The following is a 16,455-nucleotide window of genomic DNA, read 5'->3' on the forward strand; positions in this document are numbered from 1 at the left end:
AATACATAAAAATATAATGAATTTCATTTGACCACCAAAAAACAGTGATCACAATTATTCTGGAATCTGGCAAACAGCCAGGTGAACCATGCCGTACTTCACATCTCTGTCGAACGCTAGAAAACCGGTTGGCTTTACAGGAGTCTGGGAATTGAGGAGATAAGATGTAAATCAAAATTTTGAGAGCCCCCACATCACAGTGGATTTGGAAACTGGTCGCCATTTTCCAGTTTTTGAGGCCTACATATCAGAAACTGTTAGGAGAGCTAACGCATGAATTAAGTGCTCAAGGAGTACTATAAACAGTTGTATTGTTGGGAGTAGTGGTGTGATTTTTGTCGACTTTTGTTTCACCTCAATTACCTTAAAAGTGGCAAGCGCGTTTTTATCGTACGAGTGGACCTCTAACAGAAGAGGAATACTTAACTTACAATCAGAAACGCCTCAATCACCTCAAAAGTGGCAAGCGATTTGTTATCGTACGAATGGAACTTTAGCAGTATAGGAATACTGAACTTACAATCAGAAAACGGCTGTCGACAGAATCACTTTTCCATGACTTTGACTCTTCTTTTGTTGCCTGGTCACCCTGGATTTCCAGCTCATATAGGTGACCTAGCACAGTGAGAGCTTCCCTTCACTCTGTCTCTTTAGTGATCGTAAACAAAAAAACAGCTTAATATGCATTACATGTATTAGAAAAGTTTGAGAGAAACTCCATAATGATTGGGGTGACATCAACATGTTCAAAAAACGTATTTTAGCATGGCATACACGTAGTTTTTCAATGCTGGACGTTGATGCTTTAAACCGAGTGACAAAAACATCACGTCCCGAGGCAGTTGCTTGACATTTAAAAAGAAAATATGAACAGACGGTGCGTAAACTCCCCTGCGAAATGACGCAGAGTATTAGTACGAAGTCTCTTAAAGTGGGCGCATTTACACGCTTTTCAAGTTAGAATTATTCTAGTTCCTCTTAAAAACGCCACACAGTATAAATTCACCTACACGAGGGTTATGTTAACTTTGGTATGTTAACACTTAACGATTATGTGTCAAACAAAGTTATAAATTTGTCATCTTACAAGCAGGACGTCTTCAATGACAGAGCAGGTGTGGTACAGTGCGTTTTCACCCACCGCTCACAGGGATTGCATTGTGTGCGCGTTCTTTAACACCCGGCAGGGCATATTAGAAACGGTTTTTACGACTGAAAGTCATTACGTCGTATACCTTGTAGTATACTGAGTGCGTAGAATAAAATAAGCACATATTACGGCAAAGTTGTTTTAACAAAGGACGGCGTGAAAGAACCGGATTTATAAAAACAAATTCAGTGCAATATTCACCATCCTCCGGCAATAGTGGTCTTTACTAGAACCTGGCCACCTGCAGCAAGATAGACTGGATAGATTCCTACCATCCTACAATCCCACCGACAATCAGGGTTCATGTTTAGAGAATTCCGAAGAGATACAGTTCAAAACTCTCACTGAAAGGGAGGAACTTTTAAGGCACCAGTCCCGACGCTGGAGAATATATCCCGACACGTGCTTAATTTTGTGCGTAATATCATATTGTGTCGTTAACGACACTTTCAGTCTCTGTAACGAGATCACCGAAAAGGCGTCATTTATCAGATACTGTACCAGTAATATATGTAGGATTTTGCCATGCTCTTCCAGGGATATCTCGCTTGGTCTAAAAGGGACGCGAATATCGCATCGCCGCTGTTGTTGTTGGTTTTTCTAAGTTTCACACTGCCAGGTAAGTGCTCGTTATACTGCATATAACAGGTGTGCAATGTTGAGGCAGTTTAGATGTCATTTGCATGACTGAATGAAGTATCTCGTATTGTAAAAATAGTATTGCATAAATACATGGTCAGTTTTAGTAACAGTTGTTCAGTGCAAGTAGTAACCAGTACTGCAAAGTCCACCTGGGATAACTGTTCAGACAAGTTCTTCTGTAGACCGAGATCAGCCTGGCTTCTTTCACTAACAGAATACAAAAAAGTACCTTTGCAGCTGAGACATTTACTAATTTATTGTGATAATCTTCCTTATTTTTTATGATTTATGAGCAAAAGCAAATGCTTATGACGTGAGTTATGGCGCAAGTAAGACTAATTGCCGGTCTAGAATTGCTCAGTGTGAATACACCTTGAGTACTGTACTTTTCGACAGATATAAATCCAAAGTTAAAGGGATAAATTTCTGGAGTTCAAGGTTAGATAAATTATGATACACAATATAGATGATAAAAGCTAGCAGCCCATCACTGAGAGGAGACTGACGCAGAGGCCACGTTCAAATGTTGGAGCTGGAGGTCGTCTGCGATGTCGAAACGTTCACTGGAGTCAGGGGTGTATTCAAAGCTCCTCGCTTTACCTGGCATGCAAGGCGTTAAAAGGACGCCCTCCCCCCACCCCACCCCCGCCCCCTCCCCCCTCCAGTCACTTATCTATCTCCCCCAGCCTAAATTACAGCGGGATCGGAAAACTCCCTGTCAAGACTTTTTCGTTTAAGTATACTTATGAATTTTTTAGAACAAAGTTTATTCACAAGAAACAGAAGCACAGCGCATGGAAACGTTGTAAGCTCTCCGTGAAATTCAAAGAAATAATGACGATAGGAAGGGTTATAACCAGGTAGCCCTGAGATTCAGGGTGTTGAACCCCAGATCCGCCTCAAAATGTTCGGCACGTTCGATCCACCGTAAATTTATATGTACATGTACCCCCTGTGCTGTCTACCAGAAGACAGCCGAGTGATGACATCAGTCCTATACAGCCATTCTCGCTGTACAAAAAAATGAATAGAATTAACGATAGAAATATCCTTGGATGTCTTGTGAAAATCAAAATTGCGGTGTACATGTACGTGTGCATGGATTTGGGTAGAGACATGTATGTTAATAACATCATCAGACAAAAAATATAACTGAGAAAAAAAACAGCTGTTGAAACCATATTGGATAGTCGGCATTGACTGAAGGACATATGGTAAAATTTTGGCAATTTTGCACTATTTAGATACATGCTGTTGAAGCTGAAGAACAGGTCTTTTCTTTAATGACGGTGGGCCAGTGGGACAGGAATGGTAGTCCGTTAGACACCGCACTCTGTTTCCCATTGCTTTCTACAAGTGATATTCGTCCCCAAAACTAATCCCTGTACCTGCGGCTAACACTGACCTGCACTTATCATATGGGACAGTGGCCTACCATTCCTGGGTCTAGCATTCCTTTCACGCCAGACATCAGAACGATTACATTTGTTCCTTGCGGAGAGCTAATCCCAGTGAGGGGGGTGCACTAAAATAATAAGTCTGCCCAACTCGAAGTGTAACAGTATTTTCTATCAGTTCCGCACGCGCGCAGACCACAGTTCAAAATACAGCTAACAAAACAACCCGATATAGCAAATTACTCCTTTTGGGAGACAGAAAATATTCATACTCAGTCATTCCGTCAGGTCAAAAACCTATTTTTACTTTCCGGAACAGAATGGTATTTTTACCGCGTGCTGCAGCTGCACTGTAATTTGTAACATGAGAAAAATGAGCTTTTAGTGAGAAGCTCACCTTTTATCAAGAACGAAATGAGTACGTTTTTTACAGTTTAAAACACCGAATTTCAGAGGCACGGTCTCTCTTTGGTCGATATTGGAACTCTCTAGACACCTTAGCCGACATGCGTGCATGCATACAGGTACCTAAAAGGCATAGGGGGCGAATTTTTGCTTCAAAATAACGTTAATTGTTTAATGCGATCCGACAAGTGTGGCTCATGTACTAGTATATATATATATATATATATATATATATATATATGCTAGTACATGAGCCACACTTGTCGGATCGCATTAAACAATTAAACAATTAAGTAAATATATATATATATATATATATATATATTTTTTTTTTTTTACATTAGAATTGCGGAAATTGCAAAAATGCAGAAAGGTTCGCGATCTACCATACGCGAAGGAAAATACAGAGTCACATAGTCGGATGTTTGGAAGAAAAACATTTGGCAAGAAAAATGTCGAAAGCGCCAACCAAATCAGCCCCCACAAAGTATCCTTATCCCACGTGCAGTCCAGGTCCTTAAGTACTGCATTCTTTTTTATTTATTTGGGGTTCACTGATGTTGAATTAAAACTGTTCCGGGTCGGAGTAATTAACTGAAACCAATTTCTGCGAAAAGAGGAAAACAACGAGGAAATAGTTCACGATTTCGCGATCATTTCTACTTGCTGTTGGCGTTTTTCTTTATATATTATGACATACAATTTCTCGATTCTTTCATTTTAAAATGTGTTTATCCATTTCAGAGAAAAATTCTCAATCCATCAATCCTTGAATTTATTTTCAGCAAATGCTGCGACCGACGCCTCTGTGATGTGCTACCGTTGTCACTGGACTAAGCTGACCACCGCTAGTGACCAGACTGACAGTAGTCTTAATATCCGCCTAGCGTCCATCACAAACACCAGTGTGGAGGACTGTAAGGTTGGAAAGGCCGGAATAGCGACGCACGTCTGTCATGATCACAAGCATTGTATTACATTGGACTACAAGCTCCAGTTTGAATACCTCGTGCGTATACTATCATATGATTATTAATTAATTAAAGCATTAAATTATTCATTTAATGACACGTTTTGTGAAGAATTACAACTCTCTCTCTCTCTCTCTCTCTCTCTCTCTCTCTCTCGTTAACGTTTTTTGTCCGTATGCGACTTTGTCAAACAACGACGGGTGGGGGTGAAAATGAAAAGTTCTGGTGTCATCTTACCACCTGTTTGTGAATTAGAAATAAGCTAAAACCAGAGACTTACTGGGTTCATAATAGAACTTCTTATACCAATGTCGTCCCAAGAATTTAGACCCAATTTTAACCCGAAGTAAGTATTGAGTAGTATGTAGTATATGGCCCCAATTTCACAAGAAGAAGAACTTACTTTATGTTTTAGACCAAAAGTTTTCTTTTCTTTTTTTTATTCAAATTTTTTAAGTTGAAGCAGACTTTTTCTAGAAATTAAAACCAACTTTTCGTCCAAGGTTATCGGTACTGATGTGGTGCATGTACAACCTGCAGCGAAATAGACCTCTTCAGTTTCACCTCTCCGAACTCAGGGTTTGCTGTAAAGTAACCGCCCAGCTGCGCGTTTATTATAACTCCTTCTGTAAAGAAAGACTGGTTTAATAGTGTAAGCCACTTGGTAAAATATGCTTTGATGTTATTGGAATTGTGAATGGAATATTTCCTCTATTGGGTAATTAGCGTGGGACTCAAATCGCTTCAAACTAGTTGAAGCGAGTAAAACCTATTCTTGTTGGAAGACGCCACTGCCTTCGGCCTTTTCCAAAACAAAATGGGGTTCTGCCCCCATTCCATCTCCAACAGGATGCAGGAGGTGCAAACTAAAATTGAACCCTCCACCCCACCCCGCCTACCCACACTTAGTCAAATATCTCTCCATTCCAGGGTTCGCCTGCCAGTATGAAGATGTTTTATCGCGACTGTCCCTACGGTCTTGACCCTACCAACAACGGATGTGACCACCTTTTTTTAAACAACTCCGCTATAAAGGTTAGTATAGGTGATCTCCGTCTTCTTTACAGTTGAATCACAATATTGCAGTTAATGAGTGTAACATTTCAACTGTCATACCAAGGATGGGAAGTTATCGAAACTGATATGCGCATTGTAACTTTACTTACAGGACTTAACTTAAAATGACTTAAAAGGGTCAATGGCTAAGGGATAACGTGCGTTAGGTTGCACAGCCATATAAGCTTTCTCTCTTTTAATATCGTTTTTTAATTTATTTATCAATTAAACATTTTATTTTGTAAACATTTTGCACGCTCCGAGTAAATAACTTTTATGAATATTATATCTTTACTTGGTGTTTTAGGGACTCTCCTTATTCCTATCCACAGTCGGGGGCCTGGATCGTCTGCAAATAGAAAATGGCGGGAAAATATGCACGTGCGAAGGAAACTTATGTAACAGAGTACCTCCCACCAGTCCAACAGAAACGAGCGGTGGCTCCTCTTTGAAAATCCAACTCATTGTCTTTTTGTTGATGCTTTTGTATTAAGTACCAGTACTACGAGATAGAGATGTTGCCTTTTAAAGAAAATTAAAACATTCTGGAAGACACTTTTCCATGCGGTACCGGTAGATCTACTTTTTGAAATCTTCCGAAGAAGGTCTATTGTTTTATGTACTTTTCCGTTGGTTGTACATTTAACTTTTAAGATTGAAATGGGTTCTGTATGCAAGATCTGACGTTCAGGTTTGTCAGCACGAATGTAAGAAATATAATTCATTATATTCAAATTAAATGTAAACATGCTGAAAATAATGAACACTTGAAACACATCTGATATGCACATAGAAAAAAAAATAATATTAAAATAATTTGATACGTTTTGTTAGTCTGAACTCCCTTCAGTTTTGTGCTGTAAATTACCCTCACAAAAACAAAATAAATAAATGTATATATATATGGTAACTGGCAGATTATTTTCAAATCAGTTTTATTAATTCAGAAAACATTAAATTTATAAAGTATTTTTGTACGACAACATACTATATATATATATATATACGGATGGACAAAAGTTGGTGCACTTTTAACCCTATCCTTTCCTTTGCCATCTTTCTTTTTCATTTCTTCCTCTTAGTAGCAATGATGTTCTCACCCTTCTGAATTATTGTTTATCTCCTGTGACCACAGGGACAATTTTTTTTACCACATATTAAATATCTTTTTGCAAGCCCAATCAGTTTTCTTTTTGCAAATCAAACAACTTATCAAGTCCCAAAAGTTCATAAAATAAATGTTCAAATAGAAGATACTTTTTTTTCTTAAGTGACTTGAATTGTTTTTGTCCTTTTTGTCAATTGGTCAATATCACTAGGACCATATTCGGACGGTGAGGTCACTTCCTCCGGACACCAGATAGTCTCCTTTCTTGTCAAAGACCAGACCCTGCACACCGTCTTCGTGGCCCACCAGTGGCGTGATCTGCAGAGAGATGGCGGAACAAGATATAATATATAAAACAGTTGACCAGGATAATGAACAATATAACAATTATACACAAGGCACAGGGACAAAAAAATTGCTTGGTTTTATTTCACTTTGTCTGTTTTATTATTTTTCCTCCTATTTTTACAAGTCTGGGGATTATGACTGGTGAATGTATTTATGCCCTGGGAGTTTTAAAAAACATCAGAAGCAGGCACTATTTTTATAATATAATATAATATAATATAACATAATATAATATAATATAATATAATATAATATAATATAATATAATATAATATAATATAATATAATCACCTGTCCAGTGGCCACTTCATACATCTTTATGGTGGCATCATTGCTGCCAATTGCTAGGACCATTCCTGGTGAAATAATGAATAAAGAATAATAATGGAATAATTATTTCTTAACAAATGTATCTCAAACTCGATGTGATGCTTGTCACAGTTTATCGCCGCTGGTGGGTACTAGGTGTGGCTCAAAGGGGGGGTGACACAGGCACATCTTAAATAATTTTTTTTAAATTCCCATTAAAAAATGAATACAAAATACAGTAAGTACAGGTATATATATACTAGACTTAGTATATGTACTGTAGTTGCTGAATTGGAAGAAAAATACAAGACTTTTTTTGATGATGAAATATAAAATATATAAAGCAAAGAAAACATAATTTAGGGAATAATATGCAGTTATCAGCCAAAAATTACAAATATAAATGACCCTTTTTTTCATAAATATTTGGTATTGTGATCTTACCTGAAGGATCAAAGGCCACCCTATTAGCTGGGTAGGGTCCCACGTCTACTGTAGTCATGGGTGCCACAGTGCGCACATCCCACAACTTAATGATGCCATACGAATCACACGAAGCAATAGTATCACCCTGCAAAAGAATCAAACATAGTAGCAAATTCACATATAATTAAGCAAATAGCAAAAGTATATAAAAATATATGTATGTGTACAACAAGGACTTCAGGTTGGATTATAAAATTATTGAGAATTAAGTTATCCTTGTAATTTTCATAGAAAGCCACTCACCTTGAGATTGAAGACACAGTGGTTGATGGAGTGCATGTGACCATAGAAGGTCTGGGCACACAATCCCTGAAATGACAGGAAAACATTAGATGTGGCACCTATACAGCCAGCTATGTGAACAGTTTTTCTTTGTTCTATTCATCCATATTCTTTAAAAAGGATAAATTGATTTTTACTACTACTACTACTACTACTACTACTACAAAAAAAATCTATAATGAATACTTTTAATTAAAAATAAACACCTTTTCAAAGATTTCATGGATTATTTAATTACTGAACAGTGAAACCAATTTGGATAAAAAATTCATAACATGGTCTAAAAAACATTCAATTTTGCTAAAATGAATCCAGAAGGAATTCCACCAAATCAGAAACATGTGTATCTAGGTCAAGCGTTGGCCAGACTTACCGTCCTGGCGTCCCACAGTGACAGAGTCTTGTCAGCGGAACATGTGGCCAGTGTGTTGGAGAATGGCAGGAACTCGATACTGTTCACAGAGTCAGCATGGCCGCGCAGAGTAAACCGGCAACGTAAACTGGAGACAAAGATATATTATTATATTTTATTATAAAAAGATTAAATATTATATACAGCATGAGCTACATGTACTGACAATATGATCTGAGCAAGGAATAGTAATGTAATAGTAATATGCCTGTGCATATAATATAAATTAAAGCAGTGTACTCCACATTTAGTTAGGACTTTACTGTTTACCTGGCACTAAGATCTAATAAACAGATGGTATATTAGATCTTAGCCTGGCACTAGCAGATGGTGACAATGAACACATGGTAGGTACATTTTCAAAACAATACAAAGAGTTGTATTGTACATACTCAGTAGTAGGATGTAATTTTAGTTACTTTTCCTTGCTCAGATCAAACATTTGAGTAAAAATCTGTTTGAATATCTACAGCAATAACAGTCAAGGTAATTGAATTGGCACATCCATCCATTTTCTATGCTTCTATACAAGCAAAATATATGACTTTGTATGGTTAAGTAACACGTAATACATGTACTGTACTAGATGCACACCTATAGCTGCATATGTATACATGCTTTGCACAGCATGAGTGCATGTGCATGCAAATGCATGTGTGTGAGTGTGAATGTTTGTGTGTTCTCATATGTGTGTGTATGTGCGGTGTTACCTGTTGAGATCCCAGACTTTAGAAGTGTTATCCATGGAGCAAGTAGCCAGGAAATCCCCACAGGAATGCCATGAGCAGCCCCACACTGGGAAAGAACATAGATAGAAGGTATTACATAATTACTGCATATATCACACCAAAAAATCCATGAAACAAACAAACTAAAGTCAAAACTAGGTCTTAATTTTAAGAATAAAATTTGGTCTCGTCAAAAAAACAAAAAAAAAAGGCAAGAGTGACTTAAATGGCCCTTTTACCATTATACTATAAACACACAATGGCAGTATTGAAATGACAGCTAACTAGCTTATCACAACAAACAGTTGTACATGTGAACTGCCCTACCTGCATGGGTATGGTCCATAAAGGTGTGCACACATTCCGCCTTGGCAAAGTCCCAGATCTTCACTGTGGTGTCTCCACTGGCTGTAGCCAGCTTGGCACCACTGGAAAAGACAAACAAAATATTGTTTATCATCAAAAGACATATAATAAACTGTAAGATGCTGTTGTATGGTCCTAAGCAATGTATATGGGGACATACAACAGCTATGTCAATCATGACCTGGGAGTTGTTATGCACATCTAGGGCACCAATGAGAGATTTTCAATAATACAAAGGCACTAATTTTTTCCTAACAGAAAAGTCATAAAAATTCACTACTTGCCAATTGGTTCTTTTTCCCACAAAAAAAGCCACCGCTCAACAGGCATGGTTGGAGGGATTTCCTTTTTTTGCCATAAAAGTCTTCAATTAATTGGCAACTACTTAATATGAGGGGTGGAAGTCACAGTCAGACACCTACTCTGTGTGGTGCTATTTTCTGCAAAAACGCCACTGAACAAAAGGTGTGGCTGAAGGTGATTTTTTTGCTGAGAAAGTCTGAAATCAACTCGCAATTACTGCAGCACCACTTACGAGGGGTGGAAGTCACAGTCGGACACCCAGTCTGTGTGGCCCTCTCCTGTCATAATGATGTCCCCACTGGGAACAGCCCACAGCTTCCAGGTGTGGTCATCACTGGTGGTCGCCAGGATCTGCTTGCGAGGGTGGACAGCAACGCTGAGGGTGGAATTAATCTGAGGTTATTGTCTAGAATAACTATCATAATTATAATACATGTTACAAGTGCTACTGAAATCAATTTGATTAGTTCAAGCGAGTGGGAACTTAATTTTAAATGTTGGTGTGAGTGTATATATGTGTGTGTGTGTTTTTTGGGGTGGGAGGTGGGTTCATCTTATTCCCCCTGATTCTTGAAGTTATGAGTAAATTTTTTGTAATTATAGCTACTAGTGAAAGAAAAAAAAATTAAGATGGCACCTTGTTTTCCTAACCCTTGTGAATATGGTTAAAAAAAGATTGAGGCTATTCACAATTAAGGCTGTTTCTTCGACTTTAACCCCTGAAACTCTGACAAAAAAAATGACAACCAATTTATCTTCTACATCAGACTTAATCTGCATAGACCTAACCTGACGACTTACCTGCTGACTGCGTTAGAATGGGCCTGGAATGTGGTGGACAGCCGGAACCCTCCCGTCCTGGTCAAGTGTCCAGAGGGTGCCTTGACCTGGGTCAGGTAGGGGTTGACCCCAGTGTCGGGGGGGAAGGGGGTATCCTGGAATGATGCAAAACAGGTGTGATAAAATTAACAATGACATAGGAATAAAAATATAAATAATGAATTTAATGTAGTGAGGTATAAATGGTACAAAGTTGCATTTGCCAGTTCTTTACATTATAAAACATTACACTAATATTACAGATGTTATGCATAAAACAAAAATGTAAATATCATGAAAAAAAAATAAGCATATTGTGTAAATGCCAACAAACAGAACATAAAAGCGCAGGAGACTAAAAGGCTTTTAAACCAGACAGAGACACTTTGACAGTCTTTAAAGTGGCCACCAGTACATTTTAGCCTATGTTCAGTTGCACTGTACGTTGTTGTAAATAAATGCAAATAATTTGTGGAGAAAAAAATGAAATTATATTGGATGACGAGGGACAAATTAATTTGCCATTAATTTCACCAAATACTCTTTATAACCAAAAGGAATAATAAGTAAAACCAGGTGTATTACATTAGGATGTGAGCTGGATGGTGGCAGGGACTCCTCCATGGTTTTAGATCTTCTCCTCTCCTCTGCTACTGCTCTCTGTGTGGGTCCTCTGCCCTCCTTGTCTACATACAGCACTGTCCCCTTCTCACACAGCCTGGTGGAACGTGCACTCAACTCTGGAAGATGAGAAGATTCTAGGCTGAATGCAAATTATTCTGAGACCTATCATGATTTTGCTTTCTTTCTACCTCTTTTTTTTTTTTTCAATAATGCTACATGTTTGTATTGTATTGTATGTATTTAGACCAATGGAGACATGCATATCACTGTAAAATAATTAATAAAAATAATTAAAAGTTGCTTTTTTCCCTAAATTTAGCCATTTGAAGAAAAATGAATAATAAACAAAATAATGAATGAATGCATATAAATCTAGAACAATTACTTAAAAGATGACTATACAGTGATACTCAAATACGTATACCCTACCTGACGTTTTTTCAGCAGAGGTCCCGCGATAAGCCTCCATGTTTCTGAGCGTGCTCTGTAGGCCTGTCACCTGACCCATAGCACGGTCGCGCTCTAACTTTGTCAACATTTTTTCCTTCATGGCCACCTCATATTTCTGCTTTAGTTGTCTCAGAGTCGGCTCATAAGAAGTGTAATGCTTCTTCAGTCTGAAGGTAAGAGGTTATATAATATCTAGTCATACCAGTACATCTACTGGGTTATTTACATTTTGTATACATAGTACTAGTACACATGACATTGTATATTTGCTTTCTGCTTGAATATTACAAATAGATTGAAGAACCTGCTCTTTTTAAACATGACATTGTACTATGTACATTTGAAGTACACACGTCATGTAGTATCTAATTTTTTGAAAACTCATTAATCTGGAATACTTGCTTGTATTAACACATTTATTAATTTCAAAAACATCTCATTTCAGAATTGAATGAAAGATAAACTGTTCTTTACAGAAAACATTATTAAGATATAATTAGTTTGTGTAGACACATAATAAGTAGGAGTCTACCAGAACTAAGGCTGTTACATGTAGTAACAGTTTTCAATTTCTCCCACATAAAATGCCATAATTACCTTTTGATATCTGTAATAAGCTTGTTCTTCTCTTGCACGACCCGTTTGTGGTGCATGCGATGGTAATCTCGTTCTTTTCGCAACTTGACATAAGTGTCTTTGGCTTTCCTGTAATGACAAAATAGTATTTTAATGACAGGGATTATATAACACACGGTGACAGTAAATAGGATCTGCATGGTCATCTTAATGGGAGATGCATGTAGGTACATGTACACTTGTATGCTGTTAATATGGGCAAAATTGGTCAAAATAGCTTTTCTCCTATTTCTGTCATGTAAAATACCTAGACTAGATATAAATACTATAAAATTAAACACTTTGAGCAAATTTTCCCTTTTTCGTTGTTTAATTCACCACCCCACAAGCTTCTGTTTTTAATCTCTGCCCCTGTTTATTGTTAATTTAACTGCTTTGTAAATTGACTTAAGATAGTGATCAGTTTGCGGTGTAACTCTGTAACTACATGTGATTCAAATATCATCATGAAAATTGGTGTGGTTGATGACAAAGATGAGATCTACAATTTGTTACCAGCATTTGCCTTTGAAATTTTTTGTTCATGAGATATGAGCCATAATTAAGAAGTTCCATCAAACAAAGTCATTATTTCACCTCTTTACTGATAAAATCAGAAAAAAAAACATTGAAAAAGAAACCTTGGCACAAAATTGTAGAACTTATAATATTGTAGAACTTAAACAGGCTTTGAAACGATGTTGATAGATGTATATGTTCAAGTGAGAGGAGATCTGCTTAAATTCGAAAACAATTTTCAACACAAAACCACTGCTGTTGTGTCATCATCAAATTCATCTTGATGTATTTTTGATGTGAAAGCATTATCTCATAACATGACAAGGTTTATTAACTTTATATCTGCATTATCTGAGCAGATAAGAAAATAGATCTTTATGTACTAATTCCCCTAAACTACATAAATCTTCATGTTATTGTGGTTTATTAAACTGGCCAAAATGCAAGGATTGGCGTGATTCTATGTGGGCTAATGAGAGCTAGGCTGAGGTGTAATCAAGTGATCAAAATGTTTACATGTTGCTAATTACTGATAACAATTTGAAGTCATTTCTTTGTCTTCAATCAAGTTCACTGTATACAAAGTATTCATGTACATGTACCAAGCTATCCTAAGTCCTTAAAAAGAAATCAAATCTCATTTCTCCCAAATAAATACCAAGGGAATCAATTTATTTTCATTGGGAGAGATATTGCAGTGACAAAGGAAGAGCACAGAGACACAGCCATATTCCCATAAACCTAGATGTTTACTCCACAGGCTTGGAAGCAAAACGTTTCTACCCAAACTAGAGGGGAGTGGAGTGGAGTAGGAGAATGGTCACACTGGAATAGAGCCCTAGTTCAGTCACTTACAGGGCAGCCTCCTTGTATTTGTCCACTTCTTTCCTCAGGTGTTTTACTTCACTGTCCAGCTGCTGGTTCTTGGTGTAGATGTCCGGCACCACCCCAATGTCCTCCTCATTCAGCTCTCCTTTCTGCTGGAGCTCATACCTGACAGAGAGAGGGTATAACTTCATGTAATAATATACTAAGAGAGATCATACCTAACAGAAAGAGGGTGACACTTCATAAAATTATTGTATACAAGGGCTCTGGTGGTGGTGGTGGTAATTTTAAGCACTGACAGACTCAAGATTTTTATTTTATTTATTTATTCTATTTTTATTTATTTATTTATTTATTTATTTATTTATTTTTCGTGGGGGGGAAGGGAGAAATAAAAAAAATTACCTTGCACTTTAAATATAAAAAGTTAACAAGAGCAATTTTATTGTAATAAACAAGGCACAGGCCTTACATGGAAATATCCTAGGTTTTGTTTCATTTCACTTGTCTAACTATAATTATATTTTTTCCTTTTCTTCCCAAGTAGCTGTCAGTCTAGTTTAGCTATTTCTGATTATTTAAACCAAGCTCAATATCCTCAGCCAAAGTATAGTAGACTTAGTCTAATTTTTTTCAGGATGAAAAGCTAAGACTAACATTTGATAACTGTGTAGTAAATAGTTTTAATTATACTAGTAAGCATGGAGAATCTGTTTAAAATGAAAAATTGTCTGAACAGAGTATATTTACCATTCTGTCTGAAAGTAGTCCAGTGTTTTGTACAAATTCATTTTCACCAGGAAGTTCCTGACAAAGTCATCGACCACCTCTGGCTTGGTGGACACTGAGGCTCGGGGAGGCGCACTCTTCTTTTCCTGGAAATCAAAATAATTTTTTAAAAATAAAGTAGAGAATATACAATTATTTCTCTAATTTTGTGAAAATATAAAATAAATAATTTTTGCTAAATACTTGAAAATAAGCTTTTTGGCATCTTCCTTATAGTCTATTTTTTCCAAGTAAAAGGGCAAATTTTAAGTATCAAAATAACATTCGCTTCCACCACATAGAACACAAGCCTGCAGCTCATTATACAGAACAATCACATGTTCATCAAGTGCCTGGCCAAAACACTCAGCATATTACTGCACAAATTGCTTCTCCTCTACAGCATAAGCTCAACTGGATCATGTAAAACAAAAATGAAAAACCAAACAAATAGCTATAATTACCGTTGCCTGGGTATCCTCTTGTGATTCTCGTATGGTCCTAACAGCAGCATCAAGATCATCATCTAACTCTGAAAGAAAAAAGAAAATGGATGATAAATGGAGACACAATGATTGCATATACCCGTACGTTTGTACATATAATTTAAGACATTTAATGGAAACCATCCTAAATTGCAGAAGCCAGGCAATTCCATCTATTTTGACTTTCCATCTACTTCGAATTCTTTAACAAAACTGAATAATAGTTTAATAGTTCAATGAAGAGTGGCAAAGAAACATGTACATGTACCTGATGTTCTGGTTGGAAGCAAAATGTAACATTTAGTGTTTACAGTTTGTCCGTGTGTGTGTATGTGGGGGGGGGGGGGGGGGGGGGGGGGGGGGGGGCAGGGGTGATGAGGGAGGTAATCATCCTGCATGATGTTGTGATATATGATGGCAGTGTTTCATAGATAACATAAGAATTAAATGTTTTGCTATCTAACAGTGAAATCAATGGCTGCAGAAAAATATTGAAAAATTGATTTTTAAAATAATAGGACATTTATTGTGAGCTTACCAACAAAATCTTCATCGATAGGCACCTCTTCATATTGGTAATCTTCATCAGACTCATATACTATTTCCTGATCTGAGGATACTGTTAAGGATACCCAACAATCTTACACATAACTAAACAAAAATAAAAACAAAAGCAAAAAAGGACATGCATTTAAAGCAGCATGAAAATTAAATGTGTCAGTTTAGAAATCGAGTCGCTTTGCAAATTTTTCAGGAATAAAACTGTAAATGTTATGCAAGTCACACTGAAAATAATCTTTAGCAGTTACAACTGAAGAACTGGAGTAAGAATAGCTGCTAATTTAGCTTTTCTTTGAATAAACTACAAGTGTAGTAATAACTTTGGCTTGTCACTGATGCCAATGGAAATAAAGGTTTGATGAATGTAAGATGCATAACATATATATATCAAAAATCACCAATTCGTGAGTATTAAAGTAAATGTCTTCATATTTTCAATAGGAAACATCCTTAAACGACAAAACACTTAGCATAATAGCAAAAAGGATACGTTCTAAGTAGAATGCTCGATCTTCGGCAGCCATCTTGTTTGCCTTTCGTTGCTATGTCAGAGCAGTGCGCACGCGCAAACTACGACTTCCTCTTAAGTGCCTTTGGTGTCCTTGGAGTGTGACGTTGGGATGATGGGGATGGGTATATTTTTAGTTGTAGGCTAGTGAGAGAGAGAGAGAGAGAAAGAGAGAGAGAGAGAGAGAGAGAGCCTTGTTGTACAGAGAAAAAAGATCTGTTGTACAGAGAAAAAAGATCAAGCGCATGCCCAAGCTGCACCTACCTTCAATTTTAAGATTATTTTAATTAAAATAATTAAAATTAAAGTTTGGGC

The 16,455-nt window shown here is 37.0% G+C and overlaps 2 protein-coding genes across 2 annotated transcripts; one reads left to right on the top strand and one right to left on the bottom strand.

Annotated features, from left to right (window-relative positions):
* Positions 1 to 1,068: 1,068 nt before the first annotated feature.
* LOC106171705 (uncharacterized) lies at positions 1,069 to 6,481 on the top strand. Its single transcript, XM_013552151.2, has 4 exons — positions 1,069 to 1,769; positions 4,380 to 4,603; positions 5,496 to 5,600; positions 5,929 to 6,481. Exons 1-4 carry the CDS (start codon positions 1,676 to 1,678, stop codon positions 6,112 to 6,114), a joined length of 609 nt encoding a protein of 202 aa, XP_013407605.2. The 5' UTR covers positions 1,069 to 1,675; the 3' UTR covers positions 6,115 to 6,481.
* Positions 6,482 to 6,640: 159 nt separating this feature from the next.
* Positions 6,641 to 16,264, bottom strand: LOC106171687 (sperm-associated antigen 16 protein). Its single transcript, XM_013552131.2, has 17 exons — positions 16,123 to 16,264; positions 15,610 to 15,681; positions 15,051 to 15,118; positions 14,569 to 14,693; positions 13,846 to 13,983; positions 12,454 to 12,561; positions 11,836 to 12,023; positions 11,368 to 11,522; positions 10,765 to 10,898; positions 10,196 to 10,339; positions 9,622 to 9,722; positions 9,277 to 9,361; positions 8,528 to 8,654; positions 8,116 to 8,181; positions 7,831 to 7,957; positions 7,369 to 7,433; positions 6,641 to 7,047 (listed from the first exon to the last, which is right to left on the bottom strand). The coding sequence occupies exons 1-17, from the start codon at positions 16,154 to 16,156 to the stop codon at positions 6,937 to 6,939; spliced, it is 1,848 nt and encodes a 615-aa protein (XP_013407585.2). The 5' UTR covers positions 16,157 to 16,264; the 3' UTR covers positions 6,641 to 6,936.
* Positions 16,265 to 16,455: the final 191 nt, after the last annotated feature.

The sequence above is a fragment of the Lingula anatina genome, chromosome 7, assembly GCF_051362555.1.
Source record: "Lingula anatina isolate TDL-2025a chromosome 7, LinAna3.0, whole genome shotgun sequence".
In the NCBI taxonomy this organism is placed as follows: domain Eukaryota; kingdom Metazoa; phylum Brachiopoda; class Lingulata; order Lingulida; family Lingulidae; genus Lingula; species Lingula anatina.

What these genes read in the sequence shown, in the direction of transcription:
- LOC106171705 (XM_013552151.2), top strand. Translation starts at nt 1,676, where the DNA reads ATGCTCTTCCAGGGATATCTCGCTTGGTCTAAAAGGGACGCGAATATC. An exon ending in TCTAAGTTTCACACTGCCAG is followed by an intron (nt 1,770 to 4,379) that starts GTAAGTGCTCGT and finishes ATTTATTTTCAG; the next exon opens with CAAATGCTGCGACCGACGCC. An exon ending in AGCTCCAGTTTGAATACCTC is followed by an intron (nt 4,604 to 5,495) that starts GTGCGTATACTA and finishes TCTCCATTCCAG; the next exon opens with GGTTCGCCTGCCAGTATGAA.
- LOC106171687 (XM_013552131.2), bottom strand. Translation starts at nt 16,156, where the DNA reads ATGGCTGCCGAAGATCGAGCATTCTACTTAGAAC. An exon ending in GACTACTTTCAGACAGAATG is followed by an intron (nt 13,984 to 14,568) that starts GTAAATATACTC and finishes TCTCTCTGTCAG; the next exon opens with GTATGAGCTCCAGCAGAAAG. An exon ending in CATTCTAACGCAGTCAGCAG is followed by an intron (nt 10,340 to 10,764) that starts GTAAGTCGTCAG and finishes TTCCACCCTCAG; the next exon opens with CGTTGCTGTCCACCCTCGCA.